General features: G+C 55.9%; 1 protein-coding gene across 2 annotated transcripts in view; it reads right to left on the reverse strand.

The window, feature by feature from the left end:
- The window catches only part of PCSK6 (proprotein convertase subtilisin/kexin type 6), a 169,146-nt gene that overhangs the window by 15,217 nt on the left and 130,328 nt on the right, over positions 1-23,601 (reverse strand). The window contains exons 14-19 of one of the 2 annotated variants that reach the window (XM_008269785.3): positions 12,202-12,381; positions 12,002-12,040; positions 7,897-7,999; positions 5,225-5,421; positions 3,451-3,538; positions 1,100-1,203 (exon numbers count right to left, since the gene is read on the reverse strand). In XM_008269785.3, coding sequence (XP_008268007.2) covers positions 1,100-1,203; positions 3,451-3,538; positions 5,225-5,421; positions 7,897-7,999; positions 12,002-12,040; positions 12,202-12,381 — 711 coding nt within the window. The remainder of the gene's footprint in view (positions 1-1,099; positions 1,204-3,450; positions 3,539-5,224; positions 5,422-7,896; positions 8,000-12,001; positions 12,041-12,201; positions 12,382-23,601) is intronic. The other variant, XM_051822269.2, reaches the window with a different exon arrangement.

A 23,601-nucleotide genomic window follows, 5' to 3' on the forward strand; every position in this document is an offset into this window, starting at 1 on the left:
GGTGCGCCGGCCGCAGCGCGCCGACCGCGGCGGCCATTGGAGGGTGAACCAACGGCAAAGGAAGACCTTTCTCTCTGTCTCTCTCTCTCACTGTCCACTCTGCCTGTCAAAAAAAAAATAATAAAAAAATAAAAAAATAAGTAATTTAGGGCTGGGCCAAGCCAAAGTCAGGTGCCTAGAACTCCATCTGGGTCTCCCATGTGGGTACAGAGGCCCCAGAACTTGGGCCATCTTGTGCTGCTTTCCCAGGCGCGCTAGCAGGGAGTTGGATCAAAAGTGGAGAAGCCGGGACTTGAACTGGTGCCCATATGGGACGCTGGTCTCACATGCTGTGGCTTAACCTGCTGTGCCACAACACTGGCCCCAATAAAGAGCTTCAAAAAGTTGTGCTTGGGAAATATCTGTGCTATGATCTTTGTTGGGATTTAAAATACAGGTAAAGTTGTCGACAGAAGTCTTTCTTCTTTGAACAGAATGTTCACAACAGTCAAGGCAGGCGGGCAGTGTTCTAAAGCCATGCCCACCTGACCTGCTCAGCTCTCGGGATCATCAGGCTGTGTCTCAGGCAGCGCCACACCACACAGCATGGAGCTCCAAGCAACCAACTTATGGGTGATAGACACGGTCATATCCTCCAGAGCTGGGCAGCACCCACTGCTTGGCTGGGTTCCTAACAGTGGGGAACATAGGCTGCTTGCTCAGAATGGGTCTTTGCATCGTTTAGGGTTAGGGTTTTGTTTAGTTTTTGAAAGCTTGTGAACTGTGGGGAAAATGGACATCACATAAAATTTACCAGTTCAGGGACATTAACTCCATCCAGTGTTGTACAACCATCGCCACCATCCATCCACAGATCTCTTCACCTTGCAGAATTGAAACTCTGTGTCCATTAAACAGTAACTTCTCTTCCCCCTCTTCCACCAGCCCCTGGTAGGGCCTTTGTGTTTTCTTCTTGTGTTGTGTTGCCTTTGTGTTTTAACACTGCAAGCCCGTGAAGGCCCAGGGGTTTGTTTCAAGATAGCTGGCCTGCCTACCCTGGCAACCGTGGTTCTATCTGATTATCTGGCAAAATAAAGGCCTCTGTGGACAGTGAACTCACCCACGCAGGTTCGGCAGGTGTGGTGGCATTCCCCACACTGGATCAGCTCAGAATCAAAGTAGGTGCCTGGTTCACAGTCGGGAATGCAGCTGCCCCGTGCGAGGCTGTTAAAGAGAAGCGGCAGGTTTCCACATCTGTTCCAAAGCCCTAATTACATTATGATTTGCATCAAAGGCCTCTCCCCAGAAGAAATGAGTTACTGAAGGTTCCAAGCTAAGGAACGCTGGAGAAGCTGTCCTGAAGCCAGCTAGAGGCCTGGGCCTGGGCAGCAGAGCCTGCATGGAGAGGGCTAAGGCCTCCCAACCCCTCCTGCTCTGTGCTGGCTTCTCTTCTCCACTGCTGCGCCAACCTGAATCTGTACCCTAGTGGGAGAGCTAGAGCACACGGGGCATCTCCACTGCTGGCTGTCTCTGTCCAGGGCCTCCTTGAAATGTCAACAGTTACAACGTGGGAGGCCGTGTGGGCTGCAAGGGTGACCCTGCTGATGCCTCTCCCTTGCTTGAAAGCATCTGTGATTTCACAATGAACTTGAAATAAAATCCCCACTTGGGAGCTGCCCGATGTGGCTCCCATCTTCCCTTTCCTCCAGCCAGACTGCCCAGCACCCAAGCACAGACACAGACTGAGCTAGACCGCCCAGGCTGGATCTGGCCTGTGTCTGGCATGTGGCTCTAAGCCCACGTCACCCACTATGACTTCTTCATCTCCTGAGAGTTCCGGTGCCCGATGCCCACGCTCTGAACGCAGCCACTGCACACACTGCGCAAGTGCCCTGCACTGCATCTGTCGGGTCCAGAGGATCCTGCTGGGATACTGGGATTTGTCATTAGAAATATGGCTTTGCTGTCTGTCCTGGCACTCAGCTCCTAATACCCTTGGAGTATGACACATGCCTTTCTCTATGCTAATGAGATGACTGCAAGCTGAGGGCTTCCCAGGGGCCTCAGGATGGGAGCTGGTTGCCAGGGGAACCCATCTGGTTAAACTCTCAGCCCTACCACCCAGACCTGCAGGGAGCAGAGAGGAGCTGAAGGCTAAACCGACCATCCAAGGCTGATGGTGTAATCAAACGTGTTACATCATGAAACTTCCATCAAGTCCAAGGACAGGGCTCTACGAGCTTCTGGGCTGGTGCACACAGCACACCCATGTGCCAGGGGGTGGCGCCCCAGAATCCGCACAAGCGAATTCCTGACCCATCTGAACTGTGCCCTGCCTCTCTTCTCCTGGGCTGTTTACCTGTGTCCTCTGTAGCATTCTTTATAACAAGTGGGTAACTGAAGTGAAGAGCTGCCCGACTTCCATGAGCTGCTGCAGATCAACCAAACCTCTGGGCGGGCGGGTGGGTGGATGGGGGCTGCGGGAATGCTAACAACTGTGGGACAGAAGTGCAGGTGGCAGCCTGAGACTTGTGATTGGCACCTTCAGGCGGTTGGGAGGTGTGGTCTTATGGGGCTGAGTCTTTAACCTGCGGGACTTGACAACCCTTAGGGAGTGTCAGGACTGAGTGAAATTACGGGCTCCCCGGCTGGCATGTACCAGGGAATGGCTAGCCCAGTTCGATGCGTGGGGGTGAAGTGTGTGGTGCAGGGAGCAGGAGAACACCCTGGAATTCTGGTATTTCCTATCTCCTACGCCTGCATCGCAGGGAGGCGTTGGCTTGGATAGCAGGTGCCCACCCAGGGCTCTTCCTCATCAGGGCTCTGAGGGCACTGTGTGCGGCAGCTTGGTCGTGGCTTTGTGGCTGACATTCTCCTGCGAACCTGTCCTGCGTTTATCCCTCCACACAAAGTAGTGGCTGGGACTCTTGTGGTTGTAACGTGGTGGTGATGACCTTGAAGTCAGAGCTTAAAAGGATGTCAGGCAATAACAGGAAGCTCCCTGTGGACTGCAGCTGACCACATTCCCAGGGCTGCAGGCCCTCTGCATCCTGTCACTGCTGGACCCACTGCCCTTCCTACCAGGCTGGTCTTGAGCTGGGTATCTGACTCCCCTGCCCAGGGGACACACCCTGCACTCCTCTCTGCTGGGAGACAGGTCCCGAGGAGCTGCCGCCACAACGCCTTCCCTCCTTCCATGCCCAGGATCACAGAAGGAGGTGCTGACTGCTCCCAGCTGCCCCGCCAACAGGGCCAGGACAGCAGCACTGGCCTCTCCCCGGCGCCCCAGCCATAGCCCCCAGCTGAGCGCCTCCTCTCCAACAACCGGCTCGAATCAGACACAGGATTGAACAGACTTGGACTCTTTGCCCTGAAGAAAAGGTCTGGGGCCTGTGACACCACAGCTTCTAGGAGAAGCCACAACCAACCCGGCCCCGGCCCTGGCACCCCCAGGCCTCAAGGGGGCCTCACCTGAACCCGTCCTTGCACACGGTGCACTTCTCAGGCTCATCCACGCACTTCTTACAGCTCGGGTGGCATTTCAGGCAATTTTTCTGACCTGGAGAAAAACAGCATGAGGAGGAGAAGGGGAGGGGCTGTGTGGAAGGAATCCCGCCCAGCCGGCGAGCCTCCAGCGCAGGGCTGGCCGCACGCCACTTCCCGCCGTTACCAACGGCAGCACAGCCACAGCCTCTGCCCTCCCGCAAGGCCCTCAAGCAAACGCGAGGCTGGGGAGGCCGTCCTGCGCCTGGGCAGATGTGTCCTGGTCCTGCTTGGAACTGGGCCCAGTTTCCGGCTGGCTTAGTCAGGGGCAAAGCCTTAGAAAGGCGATGGGGAAGTGGACTGACACCACTGACGAGGGGTCCGTACTGAAGACCGCAGCTACACACAGTCAGACGGGAGCCTGTGCCGAGCCGTTAAAACACTGGGAAACAGGGTCACCCACTTCCCACCTGCACTTGGGGAAGCTGTCACCTGGGCTCTTCTGTTGGCACATCCATCATCAAACGCCACCCTGCACCCTCACTAAGTGGTTGGGGTGTTCCGAGTCTGAAGCTGACAGCTGCTTGCTCCCCTCTGCACAGCCCCTGCGCCCCACAGATGGGTTACACACAGCAACGGGCGCTCGGCAAGGACGCACTGGGCAAACCAGGGTTCCTGCTCTGACGAAGGAGAATCCCCGCCCTAAAGCAGGTCTGGTTAGCAGCCCAGGGTGTGAAATGCGTCCTCGTGACTTTTGGTCTCCCCAGCTTTGCATGTCTTTAAGCACGTCCTGGCTCCTTCCCCGCAGGTTAACAGTGATGCCAGGTACAGCAGGGTCCCGAGAGACCTGCCACCTGCCACCCGTCAGAGCACAAACATCAGAATGGCAGCTGCTTTTACTTGCTGGAGGACAAGCCCTCCTCAGCTTCACCCAAGCCCTTTCTATCTCTCCTGGGGTGAGGCGATTGCTGAGACAGGGCTGTGGTCCTGGCCCAGAGCCACGGCCTGTCCCACCCACTTTCCTGGGACACATGGGACGGCAGGACATCTGGCTTTGTTGTGCTGAGTTCAAGTCCTACCTCCGTCATTACCAGCTACGGGCCACTCCCTCTCGCAGCTGCAAGAGGTGGAGAACACTTCCCACCCCTCAGGACTGTGGTCCCCCCGAAGCCCAACCTGTCCCTTGTGAGCCCAATGTCCATCGGCCACAGCCCCCTGCCACTTCTGGAGGACTTCACGCCTTCTGCCTGCTCCTCAGTCCCCGTTTCAGCTCAGATGCTGGGCAGGTGCTTTCCCCCCGTGTTGACTGCCAACGCTAACAACTCAGGCCGAGTCCCCGACTCCTGCCCAGAGCCCCCAGGTCACAGAGAAGCTGAGGGCATGGTGTCTCCTGGAGACAAAACTACAGGGCATCCTCTTCTGGGGCCTGCAGAGTGAGCCCTCCTGCCAGTCACGTGTCGGCCCATCCTCCACGGCGGGCACTGACCGCAGACGCCTGCAACCCCTGGACTGCTGGGACCCAGTGAGCATCACTGCGAACTGCCCCGGCCAGGGAGTGGGCGGCAGGAGCTACAGGGGCTGAGTGCTCGGATTTCATCACCATCTCTCCCCTACCCCACTCCCCCACCATGAAAGGTTTCTACCTAAAACAACACAGCATGCAGGAAGCACAGGGCCCAGAAAACTCTCCCGGTAGAGGCGACATCAGCCCAGACCAGGCTGCTGACTCGCTGACCCTGGCGCCCAAGCACGTGTCACTTACTTTCATCAGCGTAAAACCCAGCAGGACAGAGGGTCACACAGGTGTTCATCTCCTGGTGGTGATAGAAGCCGCGCCGGCAAGACAGGCACTGCGTGGGGCTCCTGCCCGAGCACGTCTCACATCCCTTGTGGCAGCGGCGACAGCGTCTCGCTGCGGTGTCCCCAAAGTAGCCCAAAGGGCATGCGCTGACGCACTTCCTGTGGGAGCAAGGGCAGAGCAGGGCCTTTTCCACGCTGGCCCAGGCCCAGCGCTGGGGGGCCTCCCCAGCCTCAGCCGCCCCTCCGAGTAGGTGAAACTGAGGATGCAGCAGTCTGCGGGTGAAGGCTACACCAAGGGCGCCCTCAGCCTTGCGTGCCGCTGAGGGCTTCCCAGGTGCACAGCGGAGCTCTGAGGGCTCGAGCAGAATCAGGGGCCCTTCCTTCCTGAGCGGCCCCAGCGGGGCATCCTGAGGCTGCGGGGCTTCCCCCGGGCACTATAAAGCTGCTCCTTGACTTAGGAGTTTTGGGCTCTGGCAAAACCCCGTGGCAGGAGTCTCCCGGGCAGCGGGAAGAGCCAGCAGGATGAGCATCTCTGCACAGTGGCGGCCTGAGTGCAGCCATCAGCGCTCCCCAGGACACCATCAGGGCCAGGCCTGCACCCCTCCCCTCCCTGCCACACCCCCCAGCACACCACTGCACCCCTCCCCTCCCTGCCATGCCCCCCAGCACACCACTGCACCCCTCCCCTCCCTGCCACACCCCCCAGCACACCACTGCACCCCTCCCCTCCCTGCCACACCCCCCAGCACACCACTGCACCCCTCCCCTCCCTGCCACACCCCCCAGCACACCACTGCACCCCTCCCCTCCCTGCCATGCCCCCCAGCACACCACTTCACCCCTGCCCCTCCCTGCCATGCCCCCCAGCACACCACTGCACCCCTCCCCTCCCTGCCACACCCCCAGCACACCACTGCACCCCTCCCCTCCCTGTCACACCCTACTCCCAGCACACCACTGCACCCCTCCCCTCCCTGCCATGCCCCCCAGCACACCACTGCACCCCTGCCCCTCCCTGCCATGCCCCCCAGCACACCACTGCACCCCTGCCCCCCCGCCAACCCCACCCCCAGCACACCACTGCACCCCTGCCCCTCCCTGCTACGCCCCACCCCAGCGCACCACTGCACCCCTGCCCCTCCCTGTCACGCCCCACCCCCAGCACACCACTGCACCCCTGCCCCTCCCTGCCATGCCCCACCCCCAGCACACCACTGCACCCCTGCCACACCCCACCCCCAGCACACCACTGCGCCCCTGCCCCTCACTGTCACGCCCTACCCCCAGCACACCACTGCACCCCTGCCCCTCCCTGCCACGCCCACCACCCTCAGCACACCACTGCACTCCTGCCCCTTCCTGCCACGCCCCATCCCCAGCACACCACTGCGCCCCTGCCCCTCACTGTCACGCCCTACCCCCAGCACACCACTGCACCCCTCCCCTCCCTGCCACGCCCACCACCCTCAGCACACCACTGCACCCCTGCCCCTCCCCACCCCCAGCACACCACTGCACCCCTGCCTCTCCCTGCCATGCCCCCCAGCACACCACTGCACCCCTGCCCCTCCCTGCCATGCCCCCCAGCACACCACTGCACCCCTGCCCCTCCCTGCCATGCCCCCCAGCACACCACTGCACCCCTGCCCCTCCCTGCCACGCCCCCCAGCACACCACTGCACCCCTGCCCCTCCCTGTCACGCCCCACCCCCAGCACACCACTGCACCCCTGCCCCTCCCTGCCACGCCCCCCAGCACACCACTGTACCCCTGCCTCTCCCTGCCACACCCCCCAGCATACCACTGCACCCCTGCCTCTTCCTGCCATGCACTCTCCAGCACACCATTGTACCCCTGCCCCTCCCTGCCACACCCTACCCCCAGCACACCACTGCACCCCTGCTGGGGCCCTCATGGTGTGCTGCAGTGGTTCATGGGTGTGCCTGTCACCTTGGCCTCCTGGGCCAGCATGTATCGCCCCCAGAAGATGCTTGGGAAGGTCTGAAAGGAACAAATCCGTGACAGAGTGGCTGTGAAGCTGGCAGGGACAGGAATCTGAGCAGGTGACTCTGCTACAGGAGCTCGGGAGGCAGAGCGCGGGCCGGGCTGCAGGGACACCTGCCTGAGGCCCAGGCCTCCTGACGCCCTCGCTCGGGACACTCGGGGTCACGGGCTGTCTGGGGCATGGCCAGGAGAAGGCCTGTGGAGGCCACACACACACAGTCACCAGCCTGCGGGAGAGTGAGGCCCCCACAGCTGGCCCGGCTAGGCCAACAGTACTGGGCCCTGGAGTCACATCTGCCCTAAATTCCCAGGTGGGCAGCCCTGGCACGCTCAGTAACACAACGGGTAGAGGGAGGGTTATCAGCACAGGACCAAAGTGCCACAGCTCGAGCTCTCCAGATGCACACGTATGGCTTATGTGATGAGAACAGTCATGGACCCCGATGTCATCTCCCTCCCGGGATGTCACACTGATTCCTGACTGGGGCATAGGTGAGGAGAGGCTCAGAGCACCCCGATGGTGTCCTGGGGATCCCTGATGGCTGCTCTGAGCCTCTGGTCCTTTGGAGGGACCACTCAGCGGGGCACCCTGGGACCCAGGAGAGGCCAGCGGCCATGCCAGTCCGTTACCTGCTGGTCTTGAAGTTGCCCAGGCTGAAGTGCACGCAGTTCAGGCATTGGTCTGCACCGGGGCCGTCGCAGCCCTTGTTGCCGCACTCCGGATGGCACACACCTTAAAGAAAGAAGCATTTCCTTTCATCCAGAGATGCTTTCCCAGCCGAGTGCAGTCCCCCGTATCCGTGTCAGGACACTGTAACTTGGTGGGGCAGGACATGCTCCCCTTAGGTATGGTGGGTGCTGGGGCTAGAAGGCCAGGCCACAAGGTGTAGCAGCCACTCCCACAGGACCGGGTGCCAGCCCAGGGCTGAGCCTAGCCTGGCTTTGGGGTCAGAGTCTGGACAGTCTAGACAGGGGCTTCATGGGAACAGGTGAGCTAGCCAGCGAGGGTGGGCGACCAAGCCCACTGACAAGATCAGACTGTGACGTCTAGGAGAGGCCGAGCAGGGGAGGGGCGTGCAGGGCCCTGCGTCAGTCATGCTGGGACTGCCCGCGCTTCGACGTCCACTGGGACAATCAGAGCAATGCCATGTGGGGTACAATGCCATGTGGGGTGATTAGCGAAGCCACCACCAAGCCGAGCGGATCCAACATGAATCAGGCAGGGAGGGTGGATTTCATGTATTCAGGACCACTGGGCAGGTGTGCGGTGGGAAAGACAGCACCCAGCAGCAGGACGCTGGGGTGGGTGGGTGTGCACATCCTTCCAGAGAATTCCTTTTGGTTCCCCTCGCTCTAGTCCTCAGGGCTGGGTGGCCAACATCTTCCTGCAAGTCCTTACAGACCTACAGATTCTAGCGGGGGCCTGGGTGTGGCTGGAGAAGAGACAGGGATGTGTAGCAAGCCTCCCCCTTCCAGGTGCCTCCCCAGCTACGGCACAGGGCAGAGCCCTCTGCACTGGGGAAACGGGTCAGGAAAACCTTTCAAATGGATCTAAGGAGACCCAGGAAGGCTGGGCAGGGCACAATGAAGGCTCTTGAGCAGGCAACACCCAACACACCCATCACACACACACACACACACACACACATTCTGGGGGCACTGGGCTGAGGGAGACACAAGTCCTCACTCCCTGCTGCCCCAGAGGGTCTCTGCTGAGCACACACGGCCCTCCTCCTCGGCCCCTTCAGAGTCTCCAGGACCTCTCAGCATGAGGCCTGCTTATTTTGCTTCCCTCCTGGAAGCACCCCTCTGGCTGACAGCCCCAGGTCTGCACCGTGGACCCCTCCTGCCTGCCTCTGCCGCTGGTGCTCTGTGTCCCAGACACACCCGCTGCTTCCAAGCCCTTCCAGAAGCCGGGGCGCCCTCCCCGGCCTCCCAGCTCCACCGTTTCTCTCATCTGGAGTCACCTCTTGTCTCCGTGAATCTTTGTCGGTGTCACCTGGGGTCACTTACAGGGGCAGCCTCAGCGACCTGTAATCCCCGGGCCCCGGTTTTCAAGCCCCACCAAGCCTGGCCACGGGGCTCGGCCTCCCCACCCAGCGTGGCGAGGGCCTACAGCGGCTTCAGTGACGCAGTGACTTAAGGATGTCCATCCCTGTTCTCCTGCAGGATTTCCCCAAGGCTGAGGGAGGCAGCAGGCCTCTGCTGGATACACTGGACACTTCCCTTCGTGTAAAGGAGATCAGCCACAGGCTCCACACTCATCCCACGTGCGGGAGACAGGGGCTCCCTGCAGGCCACCACGTCCCAGCACCCAGAACTCACATGGCACGGGCCAGGTACGCAGGGAAAGGGCAGGTGCAGGTATCCTCACCCTACACAGGCAGAGTATTTTCTAGAAGATGCCCACAAGGGGACGGTCCTGTGGAGGCCTGGAATGGGGTTTCTAGCCCTTGGTCTCTGGGATGTGGACTTCAACCCGTCAGTCATCCTGGGGAGCTCCTTGTGAGGCTGGGTCTACCCAGCAGCCAGGGCCCTGACCCTGACCCTGACACGCAGCCAGGCTGTGGCTGCACAGGCCACATGTGGAGGGTGCCAGCAAAGCCTCCCAGCTCACAGCTCTGCACCTGAATGTCTGGAGATCAAGTCCTGTCTCCCATGAAGCCCGGGATCCAATCCAGCAGGCAGGCCTCTGGCCCAGCTGTCACTCACTCGGGGCAGCGCACGTCAGTGGCGGTGCGGTTTCTACTTGCTATTGCTTTCCCACTTCCCTCAACTCACGGGCAAGCTCCTTGAGGGCCGCTGACTTCCTGTGCCTGGCAGGAAGCTCCCAGGACATGGGGCGGCCGACAGCGGGGCCTCCTCTACACGGGGCTTCCTGGGGAACTGCACCCGAAGTCCTTTGTGGAGTGAGTTGAGGGGGTTTTAGATACACAAACAGGCAAACAAGAGAAAGCAGTGAGAATTCTGGCCGGGCTGCATCATGCCGTGCCTAGGCCGAGCTGTGGAGAGGCCAGGAGGAGGTGGTAGGTGGGCACCATCTTCGTCCACAGTCACCCCATCCGGGGGAAAGCACACTGGAACCTCAACCTAACGCTGTTAGGCCCAGTGTGGATGCAAGAGTTGGGCTGGCTGACTGGAGACAAGAAGTGCTGGCTGGAACAAGAGACCACTGTCCTCACAATGCTGGCCGCCGCCTCTGCTCCCACTCCTGGGAGTGACCCTGGCGTAGAATGCCTGATGCTGTCAGCTTCCTCAGGGTGGCTCCCTTCGCCGGGCGGCAGTTCAGCCGGGCCCTGGTGGCCCTGCAGCTGGGAGCCCCTCCCTCGCAGTGCATGACCTGGCCGGCCGCTGTCCATTCCACTGTCCACGCACACCCCCCGGCCCTCCCTCACTTCCTCTCATTCTCGTCCCTCCTGTCTGCCCTCTTCCTTGTGCTGTTTGCCCCCTCCCCGCCCCCCTGACCCACTGCTCCCTGAGACAGCCTTCTATGCTTGGGTGTAGGTGGAGCCTCTGCTGGCCTGGGCCCACGGCCCTCAGTGCGCCTTTGGCTCCTGGCGGCGCTCTGCGTCCTGGATGCCCTCGACCTTGCCTTGGCCTCTACGTGACTGCTCCCACTCCTCCTCCTGTGCCTCCCTCGCCATGGTTCTGGCTCCCTCTGTCTGAGAGGTGGGGTGCTCCCTGCTGTCACTCTCCTACCCACCCCACTTGCTGCAGACTTCAAGGGCTTCCCAAGAGCCTAGAGGGTGTCTCAGTCCCTTGGGGACCCTGTTGCTGCAGCCAGGCCGTGCTAGGCAGAGACCAGGTACACAGAGCCGCGGGACAGTGTCCTGGTGAGTTTCCAGTGTGCAAGGCTAAAGTCAGTAGCAGATTTTATACGGAAAAACCTAGTCCTTTATTAATAATTACTGAATCTTGCCAAGGCTTATAAATCACGGGGGGAAACGCAGCAGATTAATCCATACATAATTCAATGCCCTGAGTTAAAGGAATGGTAGAAGAAATTTAAAATGGAATTGACCATAATTTATGCTTGATATGTATTGGTAGATTTGTCTGTTATTATTTTTTTCAGAAGATACTAGACAACTCAAAGCATCAATTTTCTTAGCAAGCACTCATCATTTATCAAGAAGCCGCAACACTCCGCGAAGGAGAACACGTCCAACTAGAAACATCCAGTGTGGCACAAAGTGCTACAGGATGGCTGAGAGAGAGGGGAGCAGTTTTTGACCAAAAATGCTAATAAAAACTGTGCCTGGCTCTGTGGCCGGCAGTGTCCAATGCCGTTTCTGGGCTCTGTGGCTATTGAGTGCGTTGGTGGAGGAAGCTGGTGGCCCAGAGCCAGGAGCCGTTCTGGCAAGGGGACAGTGGGAGGAGGATGCGCACGTGGCATTTCTGCACCGCGTCAGCATCTTCTGCCATCAGCTCCTGGGTGCCAGCCCTCAGGCAGGTCAGATCTCTCCTGCCAGCTCCTTTCCTGGCTGTGCTCACAGAGTCTAACCCTCCAGGGCTCTCATTAGTGACCTTGTCCCTCTCAGGTTCTGGCCATGGAGAGGGTTTGGTTGGGAGAGTCAGGAGGCTGAGCCATGAGATGGGGCTCTTTGGGGGAAAGGGGGTGCCCTGGAGGTGGCCAGTTAACCAGGGGGCAAGTCCAGTCCTGGCTGGGCATACATAGGCTTGGACTCCCCACTGGGAAGACGGGAGGATACTTACTGGTCTGCAGCATACTTACTGGTCTGTAAAATATTAGGAGAGCCTTGGGTGGAAGGAGCTGTGTGAGTGCAAATTTACCATCATTATTACAACTTCCAAGCAAGAGGAGGCACAACCATACCCCCGCCTTCTGCCAGGAACAGCCCCACATCTGAAGAGCCAGAGAGGGAAACCAGAACTCCAGGAGGCTAGCCGTCTCCTCCCACTCCGGGCTGTCACCTGTGTAGTCCTCTTCGTCCTCAGGGCCCTCGGCCTGCGATGGTGACACGGCAGCCTTGGGGGGCTCCAGCTCCGGGGCTGAGAGCTCCAGCATCCGCGAGCGGGACTGATGGGCGCTGAAGGTGTGGTACGGGTGCTCGGCTGTGCCGTACAAAATGAGGCTCCATTCTTTCAACTTCCCTGGAAGACACCAAACCCGGTTACCTGCAAGAGCTCCCCGGCGCGTGCAAAGACCTCTGCCACCCACAGTAAGAAGTGTCAGGAGCTGCTGGCTCTTCCTCCCAGAGCTGGGTTCTGGTCCACTGCCTGCACTTCCTGGTTACCTGTTCACCAGGTGTGCGCGCCTACTGCCCAGGGCCACGGCGTTTTCCCCAGAAGTCTCCTTCCTGCAAGCTGGTGCTCCTGAAGCGCCTACGCTTCCTGTGTGCACCCCTCCCCCAGTCACTCAATGTGATAACCAGGCCGCACCAAGGAGCCCTGCGGGTGGCTCCTGCACCTTGGGCTCTACCTGTGCAGCCAGCCCAGGGCTGCTCAGACCCAGCTGTCCACAGGCTGGGTGCAGGGCCAACATCCTTGTGAGCAGCAGGGTAAACGGCACACGTCAGGCTCTGCGGGTGAGGACAGCACCTGGTGGAGAGCACCCAGTCTGTGCTGGGGTGGCAGGGACCCCGCCCCACTGGCTGCTTCCATGTGGGAACAAAGCCCACGCAGCTAGGTCTTCTCAGGATAAGAAGTGGGAATCCTGGCCTGCAGTTTCCAGACGAATTCTGGATGCCTAGAACACTGAGGTGCATCTGAGCGCTGGCTCACTTGCAGGCCACTGCTTTGGGGTTCCCTTCCCTAGTGTAGCGTCCTGGGCACTCAGCAAGGTGACTGTTCAGGAACCATTCCTGCGCAGATGGCACCACGGTCCTAGGACACAGTGACAGGACCCACAGCCGCCCAGCCTCGCAGGGTTTGTCTGCATCTGCATCGGCCCAACACGATACACACTCAGCCCTGTGCAGACCCCTCAGTGAGCCCGCAGGAATGACGGCTGCACCAGCTGGGGACGGGGTCTGTGTCGCTTCCTCATTCTGTCATCAGGTGTCTTGGCACCAGGATGCTTTAGGCAAGAAAAGCGCCGCTCTGACTCTTTGCTAACGGGTGTGCTTTCACGGTCACCTCTCGCTCATACTAACGACTCCACACTTTGTTCTGAACTGCAAGCCATTCGCTTGCCTGAAAACTGTTTCTGCATCGTGGGCAGCTCTGCCCGGACAACTTCACTTTCTGCTCCAATTCTTGGGCTCATCTGAGACTCCACATCCCAGAACAGAGGGCACCGGCTTGACCACATCCCACAAGCCTGTGGGCTCTCACCCCTAAGACCCAGAGTGGGCGGGATTCAGGCAGGACTGGCTCTGCATCTCACCAAGCCAGACTGTTGCAAATGGTGCTGCTGCAAACGGTGCTGGACTTGACCCAGTTACACAACGTAGCACAGAGCACCACTGCTTTGCTTTCACCATCCCCCTCGCCAACGACGGTACCAGGTCCCCAAAGCTTGCAACCGTCCGGAAGTGTCTCCCAATGTTAATGTCCTCGAAACTCAAACCCCAAATTCAAACGCTGATGGCACTTGGAGGCAGAGCCTTTGGGAAGGGATTAGGATTCAATGAGGTCACAGGGTGGGGCCCCTGTGACGGCATGAGGGGCTGTGAACCGAGAGGAGAGACCTGAGCTCGCAGGCCTGCCCCTCTCACCTCGTGACGGCCCCGCCCTGCTGGGGTGCAGACTGGGACCAGACTGGGGCCCTGCTCTTAGTGTGACAGCCAAACTGCTCCTACAAGTCACCCACGGACATCCCAAGTCGGGCCCTGTTTGCCACAGCCTCTCCTGGTAGACGAAGTCCTCCCCCAACGTGGGAAACACCTTCCTGGGCGGATGGCCTCCTAGCCTGCTTCCATTACACACACAGTGCTCATGTCTCCAACACGTTTCCACACACAGCTTCTCTGGACATCTGACAATGGCAGGATGAGGAGTGCTTTGCAGGCACACGTGTGGAAGACACAGTCCCTCGGGGGGAGCCTTCTTCCAGCCCCAGCTCCTCGGGATCCAATTTCAGCTGCATTTCAAAGCCACCACAGAATCTGGGCATGGAAATACCGAGTGATGAACTGTGATTAAGGCGGGGGTATAATGACTGCAGGACAGGGACCAGAGGCTCTGCAAACTGTCATTTGAGCTGAAATTTATTTCACCCCTGTGGAATGTCTCCACGAACACCCACAAAGGCCCGGTCACTGGAATTAGCTTCTTATTTTTAGATATAGCTTTGGGAAGACAAATAACAGGCACCACTCCAACCTCAGCATCAATGCTATGTCCTGTATGGAGGGACATACAGAATTCCCACGAGACTCACAGCAGGGTGGCCTTGGAAAGGACATGCTTGACAGTTGCCTGGCAGAGAGACAAAAAGACAGAGACAGAGAAACGTCCACCTGTTGGCTCATTCCCCACATGCCCACAACAGCCAGGGCTGGGTGAGGCTGAATTCAGGGGCCTGGAACTCCATCTAGGTCTTCCAGAGGCTCAAGCACTCGGGCCATCGTCTGCTGCCTCCCACGCATGTTAGCATAAAGTTGGACTGGAAGCAGAGCAGCCAGGACTGGAACCAGCACTCCCATACGGGATGTGGGCATCTCAAGTGATAGCATAACCTCGGTGCCACAACATCCACCCTTGTTTTTTGTTTTGTTTTGCTTATTTATTTATTTGAAAGTGAGAGTGAGAGTGAGAGTGAGAGAGAATGAGAATGAGAATGAGAATGAGAATGAGAATGAGAATGAGAGAGAGAGAGAGAGATCTTCCATCTGGTGGCTCACTTTCCAGCTTGCTACCATGGCCCGGGCTGGGCCAGACCAGGCTGAAGCCAGGAGCTGGGAGCTTCATCCAGGCCTCCCACATGGGTGTGGCAGGGGCCCAAGCCCTTGGGCCATCCTCAGTTGCTTTCTGAGGTGTATTAGCAGGGAGCAGCCAGGACACAAATGGGATGCCAGTGTCACACAGGCAATGGCTTTACCGGCTACACCACAGCACTGGCCCCTACCCTGGTTGTTTTTCATTCCACAAGCATGTATTACTCACATATATAAACTTAAAGATATTTGATTGGCTGGCGCCACGGCTCACTAGCCTAATCCTCTGCCTGCGGCACCAGTACTCTGAGTTCTAGCCTCGGTTGGGGCGCCGGTTCTGTCTCAGTTGCTCCTCTTCCAGTCCCATTCTCTGCTGTGGCCCGGGAAGGCAGTGGAGGTTGGCCCAAATCCTTGGGCCCTGCACCTGCATAGGAAACCAGGAGGAAGCACCTGGCTCCTGGCTTTGGATCGGCGCTGCATGCCAGCCGTAGCAGCCATTTGTGGGTGAACCAACGGAAGGAAGACCTTTCCCTCTATCTCTCTCTCTCTCTCTCACTAACTCTGTCAAAAATAATTAAATAAATAAATGAAAGAAAAAAATATATTTGATTTTGGATATCCATGAACAAAGTAGTTATGGAGTCAGAGAAAAAAACTTTTAAAAGCAGTGGGATGCAGATCTTTTGCTTAATGTTGCAGAATAAGTGATGTCCACGGATGGCTCCAATCCTGATGTGTAAGAGAGAATGCAACAAAGGTTCTGCCCACAGCCCTGGGGCCCCTGGGAGCTGTTTCTTGTGTGTTTTCCCACAGCTGTTTTACTCTTATCCAAGGGCCCCTGTGCCCCTGGATTTTCTTTTCTTTTCTTTTCTTTTCTTTTCTTTTCTTTTTTTTTTTTTTTTTTTTTTTTGACAGGCAGAGTGGACAGTGAGAGAGAGAGAGAAAGGTCTTCCTTTTCCGTTGGTTCACCCTCCAATGGCCGCTGTGGCCGGCACACTGCGCTAATCTGAAGCCAGGAGCCAGGTGCTTTTCCTGTTCTCCCATGCGGGGGCAGGGCCCAAGGACTTGGGCCATCCTCCACTGCCTTCCCGGGCCACAGCAGAGAGCTGGACTGGAAGAGGAGTAGCTGGGACAGAATCCGGTGCCCCCACCAGGACTAGAACCCGGGGTGCCGGCGCCGCAGGCGGAGGATTAGCCTAGTGAGCCGTGGTGCCGGCCGCCCCTGGTGGTGGCTTTCTCCTGCTGCGGGGGAGAAAACACTCTCTCCTGACGGGCACTCGGGGTGCTGCACGATTATGTTCTGCGATCACAAAAACTGCCACCATGGAGCCTGCGCTGCAAACTCGGCCACACAAGGAGGGACTTGGTGACGGCCACAGAGCGAGGGCCGGGGCAGCACGTGTGAATCCTGGCCCCACAGCCGACCTAGCTGTGACCCTTCGGTCTCTGCATCTATAAAGCAAGAGTGACAGGGCCAGCCAGCCCACCGAGCCGACGGGGAGACAGCACCGGCACAGCGCTGGGCACACGGGGGCTGCCCCCACCCGCGTTCCAGGATCAGGTCCTTCCCACGCTCAAGCCTGCCCATCTACAGGCAGCCAGGACTGGGGCTGGGACTGACAGCTCAGGCTAGTTTTGTATTTCTCCGATCATGCGAGAAGCTAAGCATCATTCCATGTGAATTAGAGCTGGATACCCTTCTAATGAAATGAAACATGAAGCCATTTATAAACTTGGAGATTTACCAAAAGTATTGGCTGGGAATAAGTAATGAGTTGCTAGAGACACTGAGAAGCACGCTTTCGCTGTGTTCGTAGGAGGGCGATACGGCTGGGATGAGGAGGTGTTTTGTCCAAACCTGGCTTATGTCTTTGCTCCTCACCACCTGCAAGATATTCTCGAGAACCTCCAGGGGCAGGCCAGTGCTGAGGGGGAGGGTAGGCAGGTGCCGAGTGGGGGAGGGGGGTAGGCAGGTGCCGGCTGAGGGGAGGGAGTGGGCAGGTGCTAGACTGCCTGCCTTCATGAAACACCTTCCAGTGAAGCCATCAATTTGAAATGAGACTCTGCGTTAAGTCACTCTTTCTCTAGTGATAAAGAAAAGAAACATTATTAAATACTGGAACGTGAAAAGAAGAAAATGGAAGTCCCCCAGAGTTCCGTGGGTGGTTCCCCAGGCACGTGCGTCACCGTGCCCCACCCCGAGTGTGAGGTCACACGCAGCCCATTGGAAGCTGCCTCACTTTTCCAGCTCATGTTTTCCCTGCCTGCATCAGACCGGCGGCGTCTGGCGCCTGCGCAGAGCTGTGTCTTTCTCACCCCGTGCATTAGCTTTGGTGGGAAGAAGCTTCTGCCATGCAGTACATGCTCAGTAAGTATTTGCTTAGCAAAAGAATTAGACCTTAAAACATCATTTTGGACAGGAAAATATTTCACATGAATGAAACTCTAGCGAACCAATCTCCTCTGACAGATCATGACAGACACTTGTTTTGGTTCCCTCTTCTTTAATAATAATAAACTTGCCAGACACATCACTGGCTGCAGTATGGACTGGTTTCCCCTACTAGATTTCCTGACTGAGGAACCACTGGTCAGTGAGGCACTGCCACGACTCTTCACGCATCTGGCCAAGGGACCACACCCGGTCGCCTGAGGCTTGGTTCCAAAATTGCAGGCCGCCTGGGAGAACGAGTGTCCTTCTAGGATCACACCCTGTATTCAGCCCCAGCTTGCTGGTGACTCCAGGAAGCAGACGGAGGCCGGGCACAGGACGAGCTGCAGTGACTCCTTCTGTTGCCAACAACAGGACACGTCAGGCCCAGCATCTGGCACACACGTGCCAGGCACGCTCCCCAGGGCCTTCACATCGGTCATTGCAGACTGCGAGGACAAGACACACGGGTGATGGACCAACGGCGAGAAGCAGCACGTCAGCTCGAGAGCTGCCCCAGGCCATACAGGATTCACACTCGATTCCTGCCCAGACTCAGCAAACTGCAGAACGTGGGCCCCCAGTCACCGCACTCACCAGTGAGGAGAATGCACTATGCGCTCAGCAAGCCTGCCTGAGTCTGCCGTGACCAAAACCCAGCCAGTGCCACCAACTCCTTCAGTTCCCAAGAGGCTGCTTCCAAGATGCTAAACATCAAATCCTTTGCCTTTCTTGCCATTAGATCCCCAAACCAGAGAAGAAAGAACCGCAAATCCACCTGCTTCAACATCCTGGGCCGGCACTGCCGGCACGCTGCCTGCAGATGTCAACAGCCAAGCCCTGGGGACCGCCACGGAGGATAATCTGCCATAATGCCATGGGAGGCGGCATCATTCACACGCTTCAATCCATACCACCCCTCGGTGAGTTAACGTCCTAATGAACAAACAGGATTATTTCTGGTCTTCAAAGAAAGACCACAAAGGAAGGTAAGACCAAGGATGAATTTGCCAACAGGAATGCACCAGCAATAATAAGGCTTTTCTCTGCCCAGCATTTTGAGCTAAGCCCTAAAAAGAGGGGAACTGACAGCCAGACGCCAATCTGGTGGTGGTGGGGGGTGGCAAAGGTTTTGCGAGATTAAGGACTCTGAGCTAATGCTCTGGAATTCCTTGGCTTCCTTGTCCTTAGGAGAAGTTATTAACAATGAAGAATTCATTAATCTTTCCCTTCACCTCCCACCCTTAAAATATGCAGGAAGACATGTTTAGTTGAAACACAGAAGAGAAGGGCAGGCCTAGGAAGGCAGGGTTGGTGCACATTCCAGGCCAACACTCCAGTGGCAGCTTTCCCCTGCTGAGGCCCAGGGACCTGGTCCTCTGAGGGCTGCATTCAAGTCACAAAGCTGAACACAGAGGTTGGGTGGAGGGAATGGGAAGTGAGTGCCTCCATCTACTTATAAAACAGACGGTCACACTGCAAAAGGGTGAATCATATCTCAATAAAGCATTTACTAAAAATGGTATTTATAAAATACATATACTAACTTTTATTCAATAAATTTAACACATAATTAAAAACTCGGAGGAAGGCATTTGGTGCAGAGTACGCCAACACTTGAGATGCCCGCATCCCACACCGGAATGCCTGGCTTGAGTCCCAGCTACTCCGTGCTTCTGATCCAGGGTCTTGCTACAGCACCTGGGAGGCACTGGATGATGGCTCAAGTATTTGGGTTCCTGCCACCCACGCGGGAGACCCAGATGGAGTTCTCGGCTCCTAACTTAGCCTGGCCCAGCCCTGGCTGTTGCGGGCATTTGGGGAGTGAGCCAGCAGATGGAAGCTCTCTGTCACTCCGTTTCTCAAATCATCCTTCTTATTTTTTTTTTTAATGCACCGAGTTCACATCATAGCAAGCCACAGGGAGGAGGGTGAAGGAGATGCAGGAATCGGCCTGGAAACCAGGACAAGGCAGAGGGCACAGGTGCACACGTGTGGGGTGCACATACACAGATGCCCCGCACCCTCGAGCAGATGTAGGAGAGACATGCAGAGTTGTCTCTGTGCTCTGTCAAGTGCCAGGAATAGGATCTAAGAACCCTTAGCTCCAACTGTTATTTTGGTGAAACACAGAAACAACTCTAGTAGCCTTGTCTGTCCTCAAGCGATGCATTCCAAGACCCCAGTGGCAGTAAACATGAATTTTTCTTCTTCTTTGTAACTTGATGGACAGTTTTTTGTCACCATAGGTCTTAGAAAACTCAGAACACAACTCCTGTTCTCTTAGGGAGACCTTTCACCTTTTCACTTAAAGCAAGCTCTGTATGGCTTCTCTTCGCCATGTCCGGATCACCAGGGACACCACCCTTGGCTCTGGGGCCACTGTTAGGTGAGACGGGTTCCTCAAGAGCACACGCAGCGTGCTGTGGGGAAGCACACCAAGTGGCTGAGGGCAGCTGGTGCGTTCAGTTCAGATCTGCTGGACCAAGAGAGGCGCGTGTGCTGGGAAGCGCGGAGTGACTGCACCCGCTGCAACGATGCGGTGCCACTGAGCGCCTACGCCACTGTCTACAGCACTTCCCTGTGACATCTGCAGACAGAGGCTCACTGGGTAACCCAAACCGCGGACACTGTGGACAGTCAGTAAAGCGCGATCACCTCGCCAGTACAACAATGCACACCATCCTTCTCTAAGCTCATCGGTAAGGTTAGACAGGAAACACCAGACGCCGCCTTTCAGATTCTTCAAATAAAGAGCATTCTCAACAGCCAAACGCCACAGCACGGTGATAACCAAGAGCAGTCCTCCGCCTCACTCTCCCTCAGAGCTCCCCAAGCCTTCTAGAACACCGGGAGCTGACCTGCCCAGCGTTTCCCACCGCACCGACAAACACGCTCGCAGCCACATCTAGTTTCTCAATTGCAGGCATCGCCAGTGCCTTCTCTTACACCAGGGCTGGGGACCGTCCGGCCAGTGGGCCATGGGAAACCCGCAGAACCACGAGGTGGCCCTGTCAAGGCAACCACGGGCTAATTTTTAGGCTGGTAACTGGGTATGGCCTGTGAATGACTCATCGATATCCGAAAGGGCCTGGGCAGAAGAGGCTCCCCAGCGCCGGGGAACAGGGTTCTCGCCCCACAGCACCTGCACATCTTCCCGCACCCCAGGTCTCTTCACCACAGTTCCTGCTGGGCCAGTGTTCAGCATTTCTGTTCAACCTTATTCACTGTCTGGGCGATTTCCTCAACTTTACCCTCTAAATCGTCTGTAGAATTTAAATATTTTTTTTTTACCTCATATTAAAATTTTAAAGCATTTATCTGGCTCTCCCAATGTTTTTTTTTTTTTAGAAAAGACATTTATTTATTTGAAAGACAGAGTGTCAGACACATAGAGGGAGAGAGAGGCAAAGACCTTCCACGTGCTGGCTGACTGCACAAACCAGCACTGGGCCCAGCCCAAGTCAGGAGCTTGGAACCCCATCAGGGTCTCCCACAGGGGTGGCAGCAGCCCAGGGACTCGGCCCGTCCTCCACTGCTTTCCCAGGTGCATTAGCAGGGCACTGGATCAGACGCGGAGCAGCTGGGACTTGAACCAGCATTCTGACACGGGATGCCAGCGCTACAAACGGCAGCGTAACCTGCTGTGCTGTTTTCTCACCTGCAGCGCCCTGCTCCATCTCACAGAGAAGCACTTCCTCTTCCTGGAGGCCCCCCGGCTTTCTCTGACTGACAAACTGCCCCTTTGCCTCCGAGTTCATTCTGCACTATGTTTGATTCACATTGACACTCGGAAACACTCGGATGTCTGGCGATTCTTGAGGAGGGAGGTACTAGAAGCTTTGGCTTCAGGTTCTGTGTATTCCTGGAGCAGGAATGCATTTTTGTGTGTTTCTTTCTTTCACATAAGCAAATTCAATAGCTTACACAGGAAAGGCAATGTTTCAGTACACCAGTTGGTTCCAATACAAATAATATTTACATGGTAAATGTAAAATGCCTCCCTTCTGAAACAAGAGGTCAAAAGAAAATGTAGTATCTTTGAAGTGCTGAAATTTTAAAATACCATTCAAAAATGGTTGAAATTAAGACATTTTCAAATAAATCAAGGCTGAGCAAATTTGCCACCAGCAGAGAGCGTGAAAAGAACTGGTCAGAGAAGTTCTTCAGGTGGAGGGAAATGGTCCGGGATAAAGATTCAGATCTACAGAGGAGGAAAAAGAGCGCTAGGAAGATAAATGCGTAGATAACACAGAGGTGTGGTGTTTGCTCTTGGCTCAGTTTGCTTAAGAGACAAAATACTGCTTACAGCAAGAGATACTATCCCTGTAGCACTGAGTTAATAAGCAGACAGACAAAAACACACACCACCGCCACAGCACCAAGCAAGGAAGGAGGAGGGAGGGAGACTGGAGACGGGAGGTTGAAAGTCACCCTATTACTAGTCTCTCACCTTTGTCAAGTGTCAAATCACTACAACGACTTCTCAGTAAACTGTACTCGATTAAGGATGCCTACTGAAATTCCTGGACCAACCAAAGTATGGCTAAAAAAGCAAAAGAGGAAATAAAATGGAATACTAAAAAATATTTAATTGACCCAGGGCTGGCACTGTGGCGCAGTGGGTTAATGCCCTGGCCTGAAGCGCCGGCATCCCATATGGGCACCAGTTCAAGACCCAGCTATTCCACTTCCAATCCAGCTCTCTGCTATGGCCTGGGAAAGCAGTAGAAGATGGCCCAAGTCTTTGGGCCCCTGCACCCGCATGGGAGACCCAGAAGAAGCTGCTGGTTCCTGGCTTCAGATCGGCGCAGCTCTGGCCATTGCGGCCATCTGGGGAGTGAACCAGCAGATGGAAGACCTCTTTCTTTCTCTCTGCCTCTCCTCTCTCTGTGTAACTCTGACTTTCAAATAAGTAAATAAATCTTTAAAAAATATTTAATTAACCCAAATAAGTTAGGGAAAGAGGAACAGAGTATATTATCTTTTTCGTAACAATGTCGGATTGAGTTTGTTGACACTGGGCTCAAGAGTTTTCCTAGTTATGTTCTTGAGTGAGATGTTGCAAATTCTCCATTCTCAGAGCGTGTTGTTGGGATTTGGTCCCAAGGACGTACTGGCTTCACTGGACCAGCTGGGACTGTGTCTCTTTCTGTTGTCCAGAACGTCTATGCAACACTGCCACTACTTCATCCACTTGAGAGCTTAGCATCTGCCAGTGAATCTACCTGGCACTGAATTTTCTTTTAAATCATAGAACCAATTTCATTAATTGGACCATTATAATTTTTATTTCAACATTTCAACTACATCAATTTTAAATGGTTACATTTTTCTTGGAATTTGTTGATCTCACTTTAAGATTTCAGATTTTTTTTTTTTTAATTTGAGAGGCAGAGTCACAGAGAGAGGGAGAGACAGAGAGAAAGGTCTTCCATTTGTTAGTTCACTCCCCAAATGGCCACTACAGCAGAGCTGGGCCAATCCAAAGCCAGGAGCTTCCTTGAGTCTCCCACCCAAGCACTTGGACCCCCTTCCACTGCTTTCCCAGGCCATTAGCAGGGAGCTGGATTGGAAGAGGAGCAGCCGGGACAAGAACCAGCACCCACATGGGACGTCAGTGCTGTGGGCAGAAGCTTAGCCTACCACACCACAGTGCCAGCCTCTATTGCTTTTGTTTTTGTTACAAAGTTGTTTACAGTAGCCGCACAATAATGTCAACATTTGCAGGATCTACACTAATATTCCCCAGCTCATTTCTGGAATCATATAGTGCTCTTTAGTTTTTCCCTTAATTGGTCTTCCTAGAGGTTTATCAGTTTTATCTGTTTCTTCAAAAAAATCAACTTTGCAGATGTTTTTCTATATACTTGTATGTTTATTTTCTATTTCATTACCTTCTGCTATCTTAAAAATTCTTCTTCCTGCATTCTTTGGGTTTATTTGTTGGTCTTTTTACAACATTGTAAGTTGGATGCTTGGGGCACTGAGTCTTTCCTCTTTTCTAGTATGTGCAGTGAGGGTCATGAAATTTCTCTCACCACGACTTTAGCTGCATTCTCT

The sequence above is a fragment of the Oryctolagus cuniculus genome, chromosome 12 (genome assembly GCF_964237555.1).
Source record: "Oryctolagus cuniculus chromosome 12, mOryCun1.1, whole genome shotgun sequence".
Taxonomy (NCBI): domain Eukaryota; kingdom Metazoa; phylum Chordata; class Mammalia; order Lagomorpha; family Leporidae; genus Oryctolagus; species Oryctolagus cuniculus.